Source organism: Haemorhous mexicanus, chromosome 32 (genome assembly GCF_027477595.1).
Source record: "Haemorhous mexicanus isolate bHaeMex1 chromosome 32, bHaeMex1.pri, whole genome shotgun sequence".
Taxonomy (NCBI): domain Eukaryota; kingdom Metazoa; phylum Chordata; class Aves; order Passeriformes; family Fringillidae; genus Haemorhous; species Haemorhous mexicanus.
The window spans coordinates 2,784,587-2,804,605 of NC_082372.1; the positions used below are offsets into that span (position 1 = coordinate 2,784,587).

At 54.8% G+C, this 20,019-nt stretch overlaps 3 protein-coding genes across 3 annotated transcripts in view; 2 read left to right on the top strand and 1 right to left on the bottom strand.

The window, feature by feature from the left end:
• The window catches only part of LOC132340564 (uncharacterized), a 141,199-nt gene that overhangs the window by 63,366 nt on the left and 57,814 nt on the right, over nt 1-20,019 (top strand). The gene's annotated exons all lie outside the window — the stretch shown is intronic.
• Nucleotides 370-2,964, top strand: LOC132340598 (patr class II histocompatibility antigen, DO beta chain-like). Its single transcript, XM_059871678.1, has 2 exons — nt 370-825; nt 2,534-2,964. The coding sequence occupies exons 1-2, from the start codon at nt 399-401 to the stop codon at nt 2,722-2,724; spliced, it is 618 nt and encodes a 205-aa protein (XP_059727661.1). The 5' UTR covers nt 370-398; the 3' UTR covers nt 2,725-2,964.
• On the bottom strand, nt 12,763-19,401 carry LOC132340483 (serine/threonine-protein kinase PAK 3-like). The gene is made up of 9 exons (XM_059871507.1): nt 18,960-19,401; nt 18,552-18,615; nt 17,672-17,720; nt 16,547-16,656; nt 15,673-15,790; nt 15,181-15,280; nt 14,567-14,763; nt 13,519-13,656; nt 12,763-13,069 (listed from the first exon to the last, which is right to left on the bottom strand). Exons 1-9 carry the CDS (start codon nt 19,399-19,401, stop codon nt 12,980-12,982), a joined length of 1,308 nt encoding a protein of 435 aa, XP_059727490.1. The 3' UTR covers nt 12,763-12,979.

The window sequence follows — 20,019 nt, forward strand, 5'->3', positions numbered from 1 at the left end:
TGGCCGTGGGGCGAGGGGCGGCAGCTGGGGCCGGACTGGTGGCACTGGTGGTGCTGGGAGCCCCCCCGGCTGCGGGCGCGGGGCTCTCGGGTGAGCGGGGGTTGGCGGGAGGAGGTGGGACGGTGGGAGGGAGAAGGGGGAAAAGGGGGCGAGGGGGGGAGCCCGGAATGGACAGGAGGAGGAGGGGACCCCCCCAAAAGGGAGAGCGGGAGGGGCAGAGGGGTGGGCGAAGGTGAAGGAGAGTTGGGAGAGGGTGGGGAAAAGGGGAGGGGGGACCCCGAAACTGAGCCCGAGAGTGGCTGGAGATTGGGGGATTTGTAGGAAAATGGGGAAACGGGACCCTTAAAGTGATTTTGGGAGCGGCCAGAGATGGGAGGGGAAAAAATGTGGAAGGGGAAATGGGGGAAGGATGGCACAGAGGAAGCGGCAGCGCGGGCAGGAGGGTCCCATGGCGGCCGTGGGGCACAGGGAGTGCGCAGTGGGGATCCGGGTTGGCCCCCGGTGCTCTGGGGGTGCTGGGGGGGCACCCCGGAGCTGTGTCCTGCACTCACAAGGGTGTTCCAGAGGATGAGATTGAAGAGTGTCACTTGTTGAACGGCACGGAGAAGGTGAGGTTCGTGGAGAGGTTCATCTACAACCGGGAGCAGTTCCTGATATTGGACAGCGACGTCGGGGTGTACGTGGGGTTCATCGCCTATGGGGAGATGAATGCCAAGCGCTCTAACAGGCACCCGGTTCACATGGAGTACTACCGGGCTTTGGTGGACACGCAGTGCTGGCGAAACTACGAGCTTTATGCCCCGTTCACAACGGTGGAGCGCCGAGGTGAGCGCGGGGCAGAGCGCGTCCCCTCGGACCCTGCCCTGCCAATGACCCTGGAGCTCCTGAAATTCCCAGTATCCCTCGAGTCTGGGAATCGCCTCAGAGGCGGCAGCCCTCCTTGTGTCCATCACTGGGACATCCTCTCCCACCCAGTGACCCCCCCGTGGCTCCTCCAGCCCATCTCAGTCCATCCCGGTCACTCCCAGTGCTCTGTAGCGCGTCCATCTCGGTCGAGCGTGGAGATAACGCCTCTCAGCCAATCACAGCTCGTCCCTCCGATGACCCATCTGTTGCTAGGATGATCCGCAGATCCGAGTGCCCCGAGCTGGACTCGGCCTCGCAGCGCCGCGCACGTCATTGCCAGTTCCATCCCAGTCCATTCCCAGATCCCTCCGAGTGCCACCGCAGTCGCTCCAACTCCCTCCCAGACCCTCCCAGTCTATTCCTAGTCCACTCTCCGACTTCCACGCTCTCTCCCAGTGCCGAGTGCCCCTCCCACCTTTCTCAGTGCCACTCCAGTCCCTCCCAGTTCATTCCCAGACCATCCCAGTCCTTCCCAGTTCCAACCAGCCCCTCCAAGTCAATTACCAGTCTATTCCCAGTTCACGACAAGACTTTCACCCTCTCTCCCAGTACCCCCCATCCTCTCCCACCTCTCTCGGTGCCACTCAACTCCCTCACTGTCCATTCCCTGTCCCTCTCCACCCCACTAAAGCCCTCCCCTCTCCCAGTGCTGCCCATCTGATTCCAGTGTGTCCCCACTCTCTCCCTCTCACAGTGCCCCCAGTGTGTCCATCTTGCTGGTGCCCTCGAGCTCCCAGCCTGGCCCCAGCCGCCTGCTCTGCTCCGTCATGGATTTCTACCCTGCCCACATCCAGGCGAGGTGGTTCCAGGGCCAGCAGGAGCTCTCAGACCACATGGTGGCCACAGACATGGTCCCCCCAATGGGAACTGGACTACCAGCTCCTGGAGCTGCTGGAAACCCCCACCCCCAGGGCAGGCTCACCTACACCAGCCAGGTGGAGCACGTCAGCCTGGAGCACCCCCTGAGCTGCACTGGGATATGGGGGAGCCCCCGGGGGCACTGGGAGAGCCACTGGGCTGTGCTGGGAGCCACTGGGAAGGAGCTGAAGGGAGCTGTCTTGGAACTGGAAGAGGGGCTGGGAGCTGGGCAATGGCTGGGAAGGGGTTTGGGGGATGCTGGGGAGGGTGAGATGGGGTTGGGGGGGTCCTGGTAGGCACTGGGAGGGAGTTTGGGGGTGCTGGGTGTGACTGGGAGGGAGTTTGGGAGCACTGCCATCCTCTCACCACCCTGTGTCCTCCTTCACCCCCTGTCTTTCCACATTCCCCGTTCCCTACCCAGAATGGTGATTGCTGTGTAAGAGATGGTCAAAATTTCCCTCATTTGCCTCATGACCGTCGCCAGGACAGACCCTGAGGGCCCTGGCTGGAGTTCTGGCCTGGTTGAAGTGGATGCTCACCAAGTGATTGTGTGCAGGTGTGCTTGCTGTGCCTCCACGGTCTCACACCTGCTTCACCATCCCACAACAGCCCATGAATTTCCCCATCTCTTGGCCAAATGAACTTTCTGAGCTAACTCTGGTGATCCCCCCACGGAAGATCCCTCATCTGCCTCATGACCACCATCAAGGACGGAGACTGAAGCCCCCTCCCAAGGAATGAGACTGAGACCCTTATAATTCTAACACAGGATGCTGGCCTGACGGAAGTGGGATGTCTGCCAAGTGGTGCCTGCAGGTGTGTTCGCTGGACCAAGACTGGTTTCGCACAGAACCAATCCTGAAACAATGGGTCCCGCTCACTGCTGAGATTGCTTTGTCCTGTTTTGGAACATGGACTGTCCATACCTGTTTTCAATACACTTATTCTCTGTTGTCTTAACCCGTTCTCCCCTCAGCAGAGGACTAGAAGTGACCCCTGAGTTAACCAAAGAATTTGAGATTCTCCTCGATGTGACAAGACGGATCTACTGGCCGGACCACAGGGATTTCATCTCTCCATTGGCAGCTATTCCCCCAGCCCTTCTTTTTTTCTCTCTCTCTCTCTATCCTTTATCTCCTTTCTAATCCTTCTATCGCATTTGCTGTGGGCACTCAGTAAAGGTGCATTTGTTTTGATGAATACTGAAATCCCCTCTGTGTTGTTTTGCACTCTGAGATCAGTTAATGAACCATCACAACCCCACTTGTACAAGTGGATCATGGCAGGCCGCGCCGTCCTGGGCCCTCCTTCTGAAAACGGCGCTGACCACGCTGTTTAAGATTCCCCTTTTTCCCACCAATTCCTTCTCCTCTGGTCCCAAACCTCCCCTTCCCCCCTACCTACCTCTCCCCCTTCCTGCTGTGCCTCTGCAGCTGGCCCTGCCCCGGGCCCGCGTGGCGCGGCTGCGAGCCCCGTGCAGGAGTCAGCCGGCCTCACCACCACCCTGTGAAAAACCAATCACTCGTTATAAAAATTTAAATGTTTAATAGTAATAAAATAGTTACAAAAACAGGAATAAAAAAATAGAACAGTAAGAACTTGGACAATCAGAGTTAGGACAATAAAGGACAATAAAAAAGCAAAGAATTATGGATGTTTGGATGCTTTCCTCAGAACAGCATGTCAGCTAACAAAGAGTTAACCCTTAAAAGCAATAGCCTGCTGCATATTCATAAATCTCATACATGATGCAAACATTCCTTTCAAAGTAGAGATTTTTCTGGTTATTGTCACCTTACCCCCCCATATCTCGTAAATCCTGGTTTGGCTCCGTGGAGTCTGAAAGAAGGAGGTGAAAGGAGTCTGGTTCTTCATGATAAGGAGGCAATAATTCTTCTCTTTGGGATTTTAGTGTCTTGTTGCTGTTATCTCTGTGAAAAGAATTTCTTGAACATCTCATCCCTTTCTTGAGCTAGTTAGAAAAGTATCTTACATCGCATAGTTTCTATTTTAATATTATGCTATAGCCTAAAACTCTATTTACCACACTACTTAAGAGGATTAACACAGCATTAATTAAGTAAAACAGATTAACTTTCTAACATAACACACATAATATTCCTTTTAATATTTGCAAAAAGCCAACCATATAATACTCATTTTTCACAATAACAACACCCACAATACCAGCACCAACGCTGAGACCAAACACTAAAGTCTGTGCCCCTCATGAAGAGGGGATCAAAGAACTGCACCCCTCCTGGTGAGGAGATCAAAAGCCTGAGGAGATTGAGCTGTTAACTCATGAAGTAAAAATGTATTCATTTAATCAAGTATCATCATTTCTGTTACTTTATCCTTTGTGATTAAGACTCAAATGCTTTTCTATTCCTTGTTAATCATAATTAATAATTATTAATTATTAATATTAATTTGCGGAATAATATTCATTTTGGTTTTGTAAACTATTCAGTCATATTCCCAAGAATCCCCTTATTTTAAGTTATTCAGCATGCATTGATCAATTTAAAAACGGGGGAGTTGTGGAGTGCCCCTGTTCCTAAGAGACAGGAATTTGATCTCACCCTCCTTGTGCTGCTAAGAACTCCTCTCTTGCCTCCAACGCCAACTCCCCCCTGGGATCCTCTGTAAAAACCCCCGGCCCTGCCTTTGCCTGGTCCTTCGTCCCCATCCCGCCCCTCCTGCCCGGGGGTAAGGAAGAGATTCTGGAGCTTTCTGGAACCAGGACCCATCTCGTTTGTTCCCCTGCCCAGCGCCGGCAGCTGCGCCCTCCGTGGGCACGATGAACCCAGCTGCAACACACCGCAACAGCAGGGAGCCCAGAATTACCCCAAATTCCCCCAAACTCCGGTCAGGGACCAGGAAATTACCCCGAAATTACCCCAAAACTCTGCTCAAGGATCACGAAATTACCCCAAACCCCCCAAAACTCTGCTCAGAGAACACAAAATTACCCCAAAATACCCCAAACTCCAGTCGGGGATCCCAAAATCCCCCCAAATCCAGTCAGGAAATCCAGTCATAAAATCCCTGCAGGACCCCCAAAAATCGCCCCAAATTCCCTCAGGATGCCCAAAACCCAGTCAGGACCCCCAAAAAATCCCTTCAGGATCCTCAAAATCCCCCTCCAAATTCCTGCAGGACCCCCCAGACCCCCTCAAGACCCTGCAAAATCCCCCTCAAATCCACTCACAACCCCAGTTCTCCATAGAGACCCCACCAAAATCTCCCCAAAAACCTTCACGAGCCCCCAGTTCTCCCTCAGGACCCTCCAAAGCCCCTCACATCCCCTCAGCCCCATCACAACCTCTCAAATCCCCTCAGGACCCTCAATTCTCCCTCAGAATCCCTCAAAATCACCCCTAAACCCCTTCACAACCCCCCAGTTCTCCCTCAGGACTCCCACATCCCCTCAGGACCCCACAAACCCCCTCACATCCCCTCAGCCCCCCCAATCTCCTCACAAACCCCCAAAATCTCCCCCTAACCCTCTCAGGACCCCCCAGATCCCCCTCAGGACTCCCCAAAGCCCCTCAGAACCCTCCACATCCTCTCAGCACCCCCCAAAACCCCTCAGATCCCCCGTTAACCCTCTCAGGACCCTCCATATCCCCTCACGAACCCCAAACCCCCTCACGACCCCCCTGATCCCCTCAGAACCCCCAAGTCTCCCTCACGAATCCCCAAAACCCCCTCAGCTCCCCCCAACTCCCTCCTCACCCGCCCCCTTCCCCTCGCTCCCGGTGCTGACTGCGGTCGCTGTCGCCCATCCCGTGCTGCCGGCAGGGGTCCCGGGGCTCCCTCGGCGCCCCCAAATTCCCGCCCCGCCCCACCCCCCCGCGGCCTCGGTCCCGGCCCCGCTCCGCCGCCGCTGGGCCCCACCGGGACCACAATGCCCACAATGCACCGAGTCTCAGCCGGAAGCAGCCGCCGACGCCGACGCGGGGGTAACTTCTGCCAGTACTTCTGCCATGCATTCTGATTGGTCCGCGCAGCGTTTGGCGCTTCTCGCCAGAGGTCTCGCGAGAGAAGCAGCGCGGCCATGTTTGTTAAGGGCAATTTTGTGGGCTCCTCAGAGCGCTCCGCGTTCTCTCATAACTCCAGCTGGGAACGGCGGAATGAATCCGCCTGGAAATGGCGGGATGGAGCCTAAATCCCCTCGGGCTGAGCCTAAACCCCCTGGGATTGAGCCAAGGCGGCCAAATCCTGGAGCTTCCCATGGATTTTGGCCGTACCATTCGGGGGCTGGAGGCCACCACAAGTGCCATGAGGTCCCTGACACCTCCCCTGTCTCCCCACCAGCTGTCCCTGGCCCTGCTGCTGCCACAGGTCACCGTGGTGGCTACCCTGGGCGAACCTACTGGCCATCCTACGCAGTCTGAACGAGGAGATGAGGCCGTTCGTGTCCCCAAGGTGCCTGTACAGGGAGCTGGAGAAAGTCACCAGGGAGCTCCGGACCACCCTGCACCGCATGGATGACACCTGGAGGCACTGCAGTGTCACCTCCGATGATGGAAGACGCTGTCAACCCCCTGAGCCAGGCGCTGGCTGCCTGCAAGAGCACCCTATGGACCCCCCCGGAGCCATGTGACAATGGTGGCCCACAAGTGGCAGGGGTAGGTGGATGTGCTTGTGGATGGGTGGGCCCGGCTGTCAGGGAAAGCCACCAAGCTCCGCAACGCCTGGAGGGATGTGGCCACCAAGGTGGCCATCAAGGTGGCCACCGCCCGGGCCAGGGAGCTGCAGGACAAGGCTGCCCATTATTGGACAGCTCAGGAAGACATTCTGGAGTTGAGTCTTGCCCTGGGCAGGGAGAAGGGGGCCAAGGTGATGGCCGAATATGAAGCCTGGGTGAGGAGACAGGCCAGGGTGGCTGCCAGCGAGGGAATAAGGGCCACCATGGAGAGACAGGAGGTGGAGGTGGCCCTGGGGCTGCTGGAGCGCTTGGTGGCTGCGTGTGACAAAGCCACCACATTCCCCTAGGAGCTCCAGCGCCCGCTCAGGGACATTGAGACCACCCTGAAGGGGACAAATGAGGCGTCACCCAATGTCCCCAAGGACTTGGTGGCCAAGGTGGCTGTGGCCAAGCAGCTGTGGGAGGCTAGCACCTGCCTATTCAATCATCACCTGCTGGGGACACTTGGGGACATCCACAACCTCTTCTTGAGTCCCTATGGTGGCTTGCGGGGCATGGCAGAGGGGACAGCAGAGGGGGCAGGGAGTGGCAGAGGGGCAGGCGTGGGAGGGGCTATGAGGGGAGGGGCAGGCGGTGGCAGAGGGAACAAGAGGCTGACAAAAGGGATGGAGGGGACAAAGGGGATCCCTCGAGGGCATGGGGGCCAGCCTAGGAGGCCGCAAGTGCCACCAGGTCCCTGACACCTCCCCTGTCCCCTCTCCAGCTGTCTCCAACCCTGCTGCAGCCACAGGTCACTGTGGTGGCCAACCTGACAAGCTGCTGGCCACCCTGCCTATGCAGGAGAAGGAGATGAGGCTGTTCGTGTCCCCAGGGTGCCTGCACAGGGACCTGGAGGATTTAACCAAGGAGCTCCATCAGCCTGTAAAGCATTGATGACACCTGGAGGCGCCGCAGTGTCACCTCTGATGATGATGACCCTGTCACCTCCCTGAGCCAGGTGCTGGCTGCCTACGAGAGCACCCCATGGACCACCAGGTTAGATGTGACAATGATGGCCAGCAAACGGCAGTGGTTGGTGGCTGTGCTTATGAACAGCTGGGCCCGGCTGGCCAGGAAAGCCACCAAGCTCCGCAACACCTGCAGGGTGATGGTCACTGAGGCGGCCACTGCCCGGGCCAGGGAGCTGCAGGACGAGGCTGCCCGTTATGGGACAGCTCAGGAAAACATGATGGAGCTGGGTCAGGCCCTGGACGGGAAGGAGGGGGCTGAGGTGGTTGCCAGACCTGAATCGCAGGTGAGGGAAGAGGCCATGGAGGCCACCAGCGAGGGAACAATGGCCACCATGGAGAGACAGCAGGTGGAGGCGGCCCTGGGGCTGCTGGAGCGCTTGGTGGCCGTGTGTGACGAAGCCACTTTGTTCCTCTGGGAGCTGCAGCGCCTGCTCAGGGACATCGAGGCCGCCCTGGAGGGGACAAGTAAGGCATCCCCCAAAGTCCCCAAGGCCTTGGTGGCCAAGGTGGCCATGGCCTAGCGGCTGTGGGAGGCCAGTGTCCGCCTGGTCAAGGATCACCTGCTGGGGCTAGTTGACTACACTGGTAGCCAAGCTCGTGGAGAGATGGGACTGGCTGGCCAGAGAGGCCGCCAAGCTCCATGACAACCACAGGAAGGTGGTCACGGACCAGCAGCTGATGGTGGCCCTGGACAAGGAGGAGGTGGCCTGGGAAATAGCCACCATCAATGCCCAGGTGGCGGCAGCCACCAATGAGGCCATGGCAGAGGCTATGGTGGCCACCAGGAGGGGACATTGGCCAGAGAAGCCCTGGGGCTGCTGCAGCGCTTGGCGGCCACGTGTGACAGAGCCACCTTGTTCAACTGGAACATTGAGTGCCCCCTCAAGGACATCGAGGCCATCCTGAAGGGGATAAATGAGGTGTCCCCTGATGTCCTCCAGGCCTTGGTGGCCAAGGTGGCCAAGTTTGAGTGGCTGTGGGATGCCAGCACCCGCCTGGCCAAGGATCACCTGCCAGGGACACTTGGGGACATTGACAACCTCCTCTTGAGTCCCTGTGGTGGCCATGGTGGCCCCAATGACCCTGGCAGCCGTGTGGTGGCTGAGCAGTGTCAAAGAGCCATTGAGGACATCCCAAGGCTGCTGCTGGGACAGTGATGTCACCACTGTGATGTCATCAGGGCAGTGATGTCACTGGAGAGAGTTGTGGACACTTGAGTGCCACCAGCTCCTTGTGTCACCAAGAGCCCCTCAAGTACCACCAGGTCCTCGGGTGCCACCAGCTCTTTGTGTCACCAAGAGCCCCTCAAGTGCTACCAGCTCCTCGAGTGCCAGCAGCTCCTCATGTCACCAAGAGTCCCTCAAGTGCCACCTGCCTGGGACAGAACTGGTGCCACTGGGCTGGTGGTAGTGCCATGTTCCTGGTGCCACCTTTGTGATGCCCCTGTGTCCCTGCAGAGGGGACATAGGGATGGCAGGAGGGGACTGGGGGTTGCAAAGGGACAGAGGGGACAGCAGAGCCCTCCAGGCCAAGTGCCACCAGGTCCCTGACACCTCCACTGTCCCCTCCCCAGGTGTCCCCTCCACAGCTGCAGGCACTGGTGGCCATGGTGGCCACCCTGGGCAAGCTGGTGGCGACTGTGACCAAGCCACACTGGGCCAAGTGCCTGCATGAGTCCCCAAACTCCCTGCATGAGGACCTGGAGAACTTCACCCAGATCCTGTGTAGGACCCTGAACCACAGGAGTGTCACCTCCCTGGGCCACTCTGGTGTCCCCTCCCTGGGCCAGGCCCTGGCCACCCTCAGGGCCTCCCCTGAGACCACCTGGGCCGATGTGAGAGCTGTGACCAGCGCCTGGCAGGAGTCGGTGGCCAGGCTCGTGGACAGCTGGGACTGGCTGGCCAGAGAGGCCACCGAGCTCCGTGACTCCTGCAGGGAGGTGGCCACTGCTGAGGCCGCTGTTGCAGCCACCACCAAGGCCAGGGACTGGCAGGACACGGCCGCCTGCTTGGGGACAGCTCAGGAAAACATGGTGGCCATGGAACAGGAGCTGCCACTGGCCCTTGGCAGGGAGGAGGGGGCTTCGACTGTGGCTGCACTCAAGGCCCAGATGGTGGTGGCCACCAACGAGATGCTGGCGGCCACCATGGCCATGGGAGAGGCTGTGGTGACCCAGAGCCAGGCATTGATGGCCACCACGAGGGGACAGGAGGTGGAGGCCGCCGTGGGGCTGCTGGAGCACTTGGTGGCCATGTGTGACAAAGCCACCGCCTTCCCCCGGGAGCTGCAGCGCCTGCTCAGGGACATCGTAGACACCATGGAGGGGACAGAGGAGGAGTCCCCCGATGTCCCCGAGGCCTTGCCAGCCAAGGTGGCCGAGGCTGAGCGGCTCTGGGTGGCCAACACCCGCCTGGCCAAGGATCACCTGCTAGGGGCACTTGATGACATCAACAACATCTTCAATTGTGATTCCAACAGCTCCAGTGCCCCTGTGGTGACTGAGAAGTGCCAAAAAGCCATCGAGGACATCCCGAAGCTGCTGTAGGGATGGTGATGTCACCACCGTGAAATTATTATGGCAGTGACATCATCGGGGACATTGCTGCTGTCACCTGTGCCCTCCCCGTGCAGTATTTGAGGCAAATTTGGCGAAATTTCTGGTAATTTTCCTTGATGATGTCCCAAATCCTGATGGGAATTCCAGGGGTGATATCACTGGGGACACTCAGGGACACTCAGGGACAGGGGACAGGGGTGAATGAGTCCCCTCAGCAGCTTCCAGCTTTCCACTGTGCCTGCAGCAGAGCCGAGTCATAAATTGCAATTTTATAATTGGCTTCTGCAATTCTGCATTGGTTTCTACACTTTTGTATTGCCTTTTGCACTTTTTTATTGCCTTTTGCACATTGCTATTGATCACCAGAAATTTGATATGGTATTTGCTACTGCTATTATCAGTGATTCCTTGTAGCTGCTGGTTGGTGCAATATAATCTATCAGTTCATGTGTGCACCGTACCGCCTATAAATAAATATTTAAATAAATAAATAAATAAATGATTATTCTCTATATATATCAGACTGGTCTGTTCTGAAATCTGTGTCAGACACATTCCTTGAACCCACTGAGGGACGAGTGGTCAATAAAGCCATCCCAACATTCCTTGAGGGGAGCACAGCCAGGGAGCTGCTTCAAGGCGCTGTCACTGAGAGATTTCCCCTTGGAAACCCGGGGTGGGATGGAAATACACCCGAGCAGATGGCAAAATTAAACTGATATCAAAGCCTCGTGGAATGGGGGTTAAAACATGGGGTCTCTAAAGCTTAACTTGGTCAGAGCTTCAGCAAGTGAGGCAAAATGATGATGAATCACCCACTGATTTTTTAAACAGTTGAAGAGAAACTGCCATCAAATATACTGATGTAGATCCTGAATCAGCTGAGGGTGAAGCACATCTGCTTTTGTTTTGTGTGGGTCAGGCTTCAAATGATAAAAGAAGAAAAGATAAAGGGAGTTGAAGACAGAGATAAACTGCTGGAGGGTGCCTGGAAGGTGTTTTGAGACAGGGGCCCAAGGGAAAGAGTTCATCCCAACCCAGCAAGAAGGCAGCTCAGGAAAAGTCGCCCAAGAAAGCTTCCCCTGTGGAGAAGGAGCAGAGGGCATCCTGTAAGAAATGGGGGCACTGGAACAAGGACTGTCCAGTGCTGAAAGAAAAACCATCAGTCCCCAGCTGCCAGCAGAACAAACCTCAAGCAGCTCAGGCTCTGAGTGATGGGGGCCGAGGGCTGTCGTGGCATTAATTAGCATTGACTCCATGATTGCAGGAGGCTGATCAATCACCTTATCCTACCATACTGTATTGTTCTGTACTAATTAATAAACTCACCCCCTCACAGACAGTCCAATACAGACAGATCCAATTGGTCAACCAATCCAAACACCATCACCAATTAAAATAATGGCCAATTAAGAAAACACCCTTTGATAAACCAATCTGCATAACACATTGCACATGTGCACAACAACAGGTGCAGCAAGGAAGCAGATAAGTGAGAGTTAAGTCCCTGGGCCTCCACACCAGTGCATCTTCCTTTTCTTCACAGCCTCCTTCTCTTCCACACAGACAAAGTTTAGGATTGACAAATCCTGGCTTGGGAGAACAACAAGGGGTGAGCAACTGAGGTTGTGTGAGAAAAGAGCCTCACTCTTTAGAATTTTTAAAAGTTTAGTAAGGGATAATTAGAGACAAATCAGTAACAGCACTGGGTGCTTGGCAATGGCCAGAGGCACAATGGTTAACCACAGCAACTCTTCTCGTCTAGTTTTTCCACTGTATTGTTCAAAATATACACATTCAAACATTTCTTTGAACTTGTTTACATGTTCCAGGAATTCTTTAGGTTGGTTTGACCCCCAACCTGCCTTTTTAGAGTACGTGCAGGAATCGTGGGTTGTTGTTTTGAGGGTTGTGTGTCACTCCCTCACAAGGGCCCCCTGTTCTGTGGTTGCAGCAGGTGACAGTTACTGACAGTGGAAGGGTCAGTGGCAGGGACCCTCATCACATCCCTTCCTTAAATGTTATCTGACCAGGCAGATGGTTTTAGCTATTTCCACAAGTCCTTTAAACCAACATAAGCTATTTCACAAATATGTCTGAGTCATTCTCATTATTGTCAGTTAGTTACAAAAATAAAAGCATTAGTTATTATTTCACAACTACAGCTACTTCTGCAAAAGTTAACATTACAATGCACAACACATGGCATCCACTTTAATATTTTGGGAAAGCCAAAACTATAATGTATGTTTTTCACACTGTCCACAAACTAAAATATCATCCATAAATGATGTTCTGAGGATACGAGCTGCACAGGGGCCAGGGCATTGGCCACAAGAAGGTGATAAACTATACTATAGGAAAAGCAGTGAAAGGTGATTACAAACTGTACCATATCAAACTCGCTGTGATTAAGAATAATTTGCACAAGTCAATACATAATAGCAAAAGCCAACACTGCCTAGTTATTTACACCAAAGCCAGGGCAGGTTTTTCCCTTGCACGGAGCACTTGGGCCTTCCCCGGGCCCCTTCTGCCCTCCTGCAGAGCCGCTGGCATTTTCCAGCACACACAGTTTGTAACCCAGAGCCGGGTGCAGCCCCGAAGGCTCCAAGCGCCTCCTTCCAGGCTGACTCTGCAGGTGCCGAGGCTGCTCTGGGCTCTGCCAGGGCTCTGCTGGGGCTCAGCTCTGGGCCAGGCTGGGCCCGCTCTCCCCTCACATGGCTCCGGGCAGCTGAGGCACAGCGGGAGAAGGAAGGGACACGTCAAGGGAGTCGAGGTTTGAGAGAGTTTTTATTCCAAAAATTGTCATAACAAACAGGCTGTCCTAACTACCATAACTAAATATCAGTGCTAACTACCGAAACCAACTATCAGTGCTAACTGTCATAACTAACTACCAGAGCTAACTACCATAACTAACTAGCAGTGCTAACTACAATAACTAACTAATTGTCCTAACTACTGTAACAAGAAGCTCCCTCAAGTGCTTCATCTCCTCCGCTGCTCCCTCAGTTGCTTCGCTGCAGTGATCAGAGGGGTCAGGCTGGAGAGAGGCTTGGCTGATGACAAAAATGGGTGCTGTCCAAAGGATAAAAAAGAAAGAAATGAACTGTTAGTTCCCAGAGTCAAGTTCCTCACAGGCTCTGTTGCAGCAGGACAAAGGGAAATGGTTTGAAACTCAAGAGAGGGAAGCAGGCTCAGATTAGATCTAAGGGAAAATTTTTTACCCAGGAGAGTGGGGGAACATTGACAGAAGGTGCCCAGAGATGAGGGAGGTGCCTCCTCCCTGGAAACCTCCAAGCTCAGGTCGGGCAGGGCTCGGAGCCCCCTGACCTGTTGAAGATGTCCCTGCTCGCTGTGGGGCACCAGGCCCAGCTGGCCTCGAAAGGAGCCTGCCAAGCCAAAGCAGGCGAGGATTCTGCTCGCTCTGCGTGTGGAAAGCAGCGAGGCTGGAGACTGTCGGAGGGGGCCCCACAAGAAAACCCCTCCCTCGCGCTGCTGCTTGCCCTGCAGCCCTTGGCATTCACCTGCAGCAGCTCCTGGGCAGCCCAGCGCCGCTCCTCGTCCGGCTCCAGGCTGCACTCGAGGAAGTCCCGCAGCAGAGCCGACAGGCGCCGGGGCTCCTGCAGCTGCGGGGTCCCGTTCTGCCGGATCAGAGCGCGAGCCTGCAGGGAAAGCAAACTCAGCGCTCTGCCAGCTTCCTTCACACCCACACGGGCTCACATCCACCCCGGGTCCTCAGCCCCAGCTCCAGGGGCTCTTTCCTCCCTGCCAGAGATGCTGCTCACAGCTCATTTTTCTGTGCCAACCAAAAAACCCAAACCCTGGGGCTGCCACAGCCACTGCAACATCCAAATGATCTCGCCTTGAGAGCCAGTTTCATTGGCTGACTCTGTTAGTAGGAACCTCCATCAGAAATAGAATATTTTGCTTCTCCAAATGTGGACACCAGCTTTACAGGCCATTTTCCAGAGTCAGTGTGGTCTGCCTGGGTTATTTCACAGGATTCTTACATCAAGTGCATCTCTGCAGTGCCACTGACACTCAAGTGAATGCATTCCTGATGCCCCATCCCAGAAACTGCCAGGCCAAAAACAGGAGGTTTGTGATGCTGAAAGCTCAGCTTTGGTGACACAGAGAAAGTAGCTTGGACTAGGAAAGAAATATGTTAGACTATGGGGATGTTAAACAATCATCCTCAGGTTTTCAACAACTTTCACAGTGAGAGGAATCAGGGGGGAAATCATCTTGCAAAATGTCTTCTAGAAGCTCCTGCAGAAATCTTGTTGGGTTTGGGGGTGGGATGTGGGGTTGGTTTGGGGTTTTCTTGCAAGATAACATTAGAGCTGATGCACTTGCTTCACATTTTCAGGTCATCCTCACAGCCAGAAGAGCTGCAACAACGTAAATCCCAAAGCAAATTGTTGCTGGAGACTGCAGAATATTCGTCTGTGTTGAGGCTGGAGTCCTCTGGGAATTCCCTTCCCATGTGCAGAAACCTCCAGCTGCTGCTCCCAGGGCAGGGTCCCCCTGTGCTCACAGGCCTCTGCAACCACTGGAGAATTTGCCTCTTACCATGGCCCCTGTTTCCCTGAAGTAAGGAGGTTCTCCTTCCACCATCTCGATGGTCACTATGCCAAAGGCCCAGATGTCCACCTTGGGGCCATAAGGAGATCTGGTCACAACTTCTGGGGCCATCCAGTGAGCAGTGCCCACCATGGAGCTGCGCCGGTCCTGCTCAGGGCTGAGCTGAGCACAGAGGCCAAAATCAGCTGAGGACAGAAACAAACCCTGTCAAAGGCAGCTGGAATGAGGAAACCAAGCACAAAGATTCCCCACTCTCAGCCTGAGATGGCAGTAGTGAAGTCAGCTGGGAAAGTCCTCAGGGCTGTAGCCAAGGAAAGATGGAACTGGACCCTTACAGAAACCCTCAGCTTTCATGCAGTGGCTTTTACTGATTCCCTTGGAGCTTTAGATTCCCACTGCTGCCCCTCTGGAAGGGCCATAGCCTGAGCAAAGGCACTGCTGGCACCCTGCTCCTCTCCTGAGCTCTCTGCAGGGGCAGCCGCTCTCAGCTGGCAGCAGGGCCCGGGCAGTGCCCCCAGCAGCCCTTGTGGGGCTCTGGCCTCACTGGGAAGCAGCCCCACAGCCGCAGCCCGGGAGCGCCGTGCCTGGCCAGGAACACCCACCCAGCCTGACAGAGCCGTCCATTCCCAGGAGGATGTTGGAGCTCTTCAGATCCCTGTGCATCACCCGGTTGGAATGGAGGAAATCCAGGCCCTGCAGACACTGAGAGAGAACAAGAAACACCAGGGTAAAAACCAATGGACCGAATATATCACACCAGAAAGGACAGTTCAGAATTCTGCCAGCAGCAGCTTTGCTGGGACAGGCCAGGAGTGCAGTGCACACAAGCTCCAGGCAAACGGTGCAAGGCAAAGCTGAGAACAGCAAATCAAATCAAAAAAGGACAGAGAGTACCACAACAGCAGGAGAGAGAGCAAGAACAGAGCAGAAGTGCAGTGATGCTGGCAGGCCGTTCACTGCAGAGGCTCTTTCTTCTCCAGCTCATGAAAACAGCACAGAAACAAAGCCCTGAGCATGGAGCCACTCCTGTTCTCATGCCTGTTTGGAAGGACCATCGTGTCCCAGCCATGGGAGTGACAAGCAGGATCCCTCACCTCCCGACTGACAGCTGCCATCTCTCCTTCAGCCATGCGTGTCTGTCTGACAACGTCCTGCAAAGTTCCTCCATCCATGTATTCCATCACCAGCCACAGCTCTCCATCAACAAGGAAGCTGGAAGAGGAAAACAATGGCATGGAGATGAATGGGCAGTGCTCAATTCCCCCATGGAAAAGCCTGGATGGAGTTTTGTTTCCAGGTCACTTGTCAGCGAGGACAGAATCAGATGGAGAGACATTCCTGCCAGGCTGCCCAGCCCTTGGAATCTGCACAGTCTAAAGGAGAAGGAGACACCTGTGAGAAAGGAGAGGCCTTAGATGGCAAGCAGGTGAAAAATGCAGGTTAGCAACAGCCCAGATCAATGTGGAACCACAACACTTGCTCCCAGCTGGTTCAGCTTCTGAACTCCTCAGTTCCACCATTCCCTCCAGAACAAGGCAACACAACTGCCAGGGCTATCCAGGGGAGGAGGCCGTGCAGCACTTGGGACAAAAGCAGTCAGAAAACCTTTCAGAAAGTCCCTTCAGAAACAGGCAAGGCCAGTGAAAAATGGGCAAATGAGGCATTGCTGGAAACAAGAACCTGGTCTGCCTGGCACCTGTAGCAATGGAAAAGGGCTGGGAAGAAGAAGCCAAGGGAAATAATTTCTGCTGTGGTTCATCAGCACTTGTTGGAAGACACAGCAAACGGGGTCAACTTGAAGGAAAAACCAAAGCAAAGCAAGAAAAGCACACGCAGGGAGTGAACTGCCAGGCTGTTGTTTGGGGAAGATGTGGCTGGGTCAGGCATTTTCAAAACAGGCTACAGACTAGGGATGCCAGGAAAGGTTAACGCAGGGCCCGGGCACGGGATAAGAGCTGAAACACTCACCTGTCCAAAGAGTTGACAATGTTGGGGTTCTTCTTGTCCTTCAGGAGCAGGATCTCATTCACAGCTCGTTCCCTGTTCTGCCCTTGGAGACTCATTTTCTTTATGGCCACCTGAAGGGACATGGCAGCCCTTGAACTGCAGGAGTCTGTGGCAGGAGGCCACAGCAAACACGGAGCGAGTCTGTTTGGAGTGACGGAGCCGGGCTGTGCCAAACTGCCTTGGGATGGGACACCAGAGCTCAGCAAGTGCCATTCCCACAGCCCATTGCTCTGCCAGCTGGGGGCTGCTCACAGGACACATGGCCAGAGACATTTGGCCTTGCAAGCTCTGCAGAAATGGTCCCCCAGCTGTCAGCCTCAAAGCTCTAACAACATCCTCTGCACCTACAGTCTGCTCAAATGGCCTCAACTCTCTCATTATTATTATTCAAACCCATTTTGAAAGCAGGAGCTAATTCTAGTTCTGTGAAAACAGAGCAAAACAGCCAGGAACCCTTTAGCAGTTCTATGGGATTTGGTCATGATTTCAGATGCAACTGCTCTGTTTGGGATTGCACAACAAAGCAAACATGCACATCCATGGCTCAGGTGATCCCTGTCACAGGCTGTCACTGACACCAGACACAAACACACCTGCAGGGTTTGGGAGAGAGCTTTGCTCTGGACATCCATCTTCTCATTTCTCTCCCTCTCTCTGTGAACTGCTGAAGTAGGACTAAAACCCCAAACTGAGCCCAAGCAGGATCTCTCCCTAATCAGGCCTTGAGGTTCTCTTTGAAGATGAAAGGCAAGATGGAAAAACTGCTAAATAGTGTTCCTGTCAGAGGCTGGGGTGAAGATAAATTGGGCCTCAGTCTCCAGCAGCTGATGCATTCACACTTTTAGATATGCAGACCAAGCCAGCGTGTCCTGCTCTGACAGACACCGCTGCCCTCCTTGCATTCCTTTGGCACTTCAGAAGGACCAGGTCTGTCCCAGCTGTGCTCTGCAGGCTGACACTGCTCTGCCTTCAGAGGAGCAGCCTGGGCAGGAAAGCTCTGCTGGCCCCCAAAGCTGCAGCCACAGCTCCCAGCAGAGGGGAAAGCCCTGGGGAGCTGCCAGGTGTGCTGGGCGTGTTGACACTGACCTCTCCTCCAGTGGCCCTGTCCAGTCCTTTGTAAATGGTTCCGAAAGCCCTGGAGACAAAACAGCAGAGAAGAAAGAAGCAGCGCTTCAGGCCCTGGCAGTGAAAGCCAGCCCAGACAGGAGATCTCTGCTGCCTGCAGCCTTCACAAACACCTGGGTGCATCGACCCTTCCAACAACAGCACAGCAGCCACCAGCCCTCTGCCATGCAAGGTGGGCAAGAGAAAACTGAGACCCAGCACGAAGGAATTGGGCTGGAGCAAATCCCAGATGTCCACCCTGAACTGCTTTAGTTCAAAACCTAGGAGGGGAAATGTGTGTCTAAAGATCTGGAAAAGAATGCATTTCATCCTTTTCCATGTCCTGCCTAAGACCTGCAGGCTCCACAAGGGCCCTGCCATCAGGCAGGTGATGCATTTTCCCCCAGAGTGCATCAGCTCTGTGTCTCTTACTGAATGGATGGGGTCTGCTACCTGTGCTAGAATAGAGCCCTAATTAGCTCATCTCTGGTTTCTGTTTCTAAACCTTTAGGTTGATCATTCTGACCCGTGGATATTTAACAAAGGAAAATATTTGAAAGAAATCTTCTTGAGAACTGATTTCTGACAGTCATCAGATGGTGAGTTGCTCTTTTAGGCAATCCAATTCCAGGGACAGAAGATCTTCCAGGTCCTGCTCCGTGCTGCAGGCAGGACACTGCCAGCCTCAGGGGGCTCTGACGATGCCTCCTGACCACAGTTATCAATTCTGATCAGGACTGAGAGACAGCAGGATGGTAGCCCAGTGTCTGAAGGTGTTTGGAGCTCTCCTGACTTCTCACTGGATCCTGCCCCAGTACAACCCCTGGCCCTGCTTGTGCAGAAGTCGCTGCCGTGCCCTTACCCTTGGCCAATCTGCTCCAGCTCCAGGTATTTCTCGGCAGGCTCCGCCTCGCTCACGGTGTTCCCTGAAAGAAACCACGTGGAAGACGCTCCCTCCCAGAGTGAGACCCCGCCCTGCAGCAGAGCCAGAACGCAGCCCCACTCCCTGGGGCCGTGAGCCCCTTGGTCTCAGCTGGGGAAGGACAAGAAATGGCTCGGTGACATTCAGCTGCAGAGCAACCCTGGGTGCAGCTGATGCCGAGACACACACACACAGCGCCCTGTTCGGGCACCCAGGGACAGAGCAGACGTACTCAGCTGCATCAGGCACCACTCCCCTCTCCCCTCTGGCTGCAGGGCTGTGCTGCTGTCAGAATGCTCAGCCCAGGATCCCACAGCAGAGGGAGGTTCTTCATCCTCTTCCCAAAACGCTGCCGGTTCTCCATCATCTTTCCAAGCCAGGGGATGTTCGCTGTCCACTTCCCATGCTGGGAGATGTTCATCCTTCTCTTCCCAAGACACAGGATGTCCTCCATCCTCATTCCACACTGGGAGATCTTCAACGTCTTCATCCCATGCCTTGGGAGCTTGGCCATCCTCGTCCCACACCAGGCTACATCCACCATCCTCATCCCAGGACCGGAGATGTCCTCTGTCCTCATCCCACACTGTGGGAGCTTGGTCATTTTGGTCCCACACCAGGGGTAGGAGATGTCCACTGTCCTTTTCCCCCTGTGTGGGAGCCTCGCCACTGCATTCCCAGACCGCGGGATGTTCGCCCTCGTCTCCCAGAACAGCAGGAAGCTCACTGTCATCTCCTGGCTCTGAGGGAAGCTCACTGTCACCTCCTGGCACTGAGGGAAGTTCACCATCATCCCCCAGAACAGCGGGAAGCTCACTGCTGTCTTCCTCCTCTTTGGCCTCCTCTTTGGAAGCAGAGGGAGCCCCAGGAGGTGCTGGTGCTGCTTTTGTGCCCTGTGGATAGACGGCAGTGTGAGGGACGGGAAGTTCTACCTCAGTTCTCACCTTATTTATCCTCAGCTGCACATCCAGCTGCACTAAGCAGAAATTGGGTTTGGAGCTGTTCCAACTAACAATGGGCTAAAGTCGACATTGCCACTTATTGCTGGGAGTTTTATATTCCACCATGGCTAAAGCCAGCCAGCAATCCTCTGCCTGCAAAGCCAGACCTGCAGCTCTTCAAAAGCTCTTCAGCAGAAAAGGAGAAAACTGACTGGGATCCCTTTGCTGCTGCTGCTGCTACTGCTGAGACACTGACAGGAACTTTCCTTCAGCCTCCCAGGCTGGCACTCAGCTGCCACATGCCAAGCTCACAACTTGCTGCACAATTCCAAACACCAAAGGTTCCTTTCCCACTCACCAAAGAAGGAGCTGCTCGGGATCCACAGAAGAAGTGCCCTGAAATGGGAGAGGGAACATGAACCAGATGCTGTTAGGAGAAAAACTGCCTGTGGTGGGAAATGCCATGG

What these genes read in the sequence shown, in the direction of transcription:
- LOC132340598 (XM_059871678.1), top strand. Translation starts at nt 399, where the DNA reads ATGGGGGAAGGATGGCACAGAGGAAGCGGCAGCGCGGGCAGGAGGGTC. An exon ending in CACAACGGTGGAGCGCCGAG is followed by an intron (nt 826 to 2,533) that starts GTGAGCGCGGGG and finishes ATTCTAACACAG; the next exon opens with GATGCTGGCCTGACGGAAGT.
- LOC132340483 (XM_059871507.1), bottom strand. Translation starts at nt 19,401, where the DNA reads ATGGTGAACTTCCCTCAGTGCCAGGAGGTGACAGTGAGCTTCCCTCAG. An exon ending in GATGATGGAGAACCGGCAGC is followed by an intron (nt 18,616 to 18,959) that starts GTTTTGGGAAGA and finishes GGTTTCTTTCAG; the next exon opens with GGAACACCGTGAGCGAGGCG. An exon ending in TCAGGGAAACAGGGGCCATG is followed by an intron (nt 13,657 to 14,566) that starts GTAAGAGGCAAA and finishes CTTTCCCTGCAG; the next exon opens with GCTCGCGCTCTGATCCGGCA.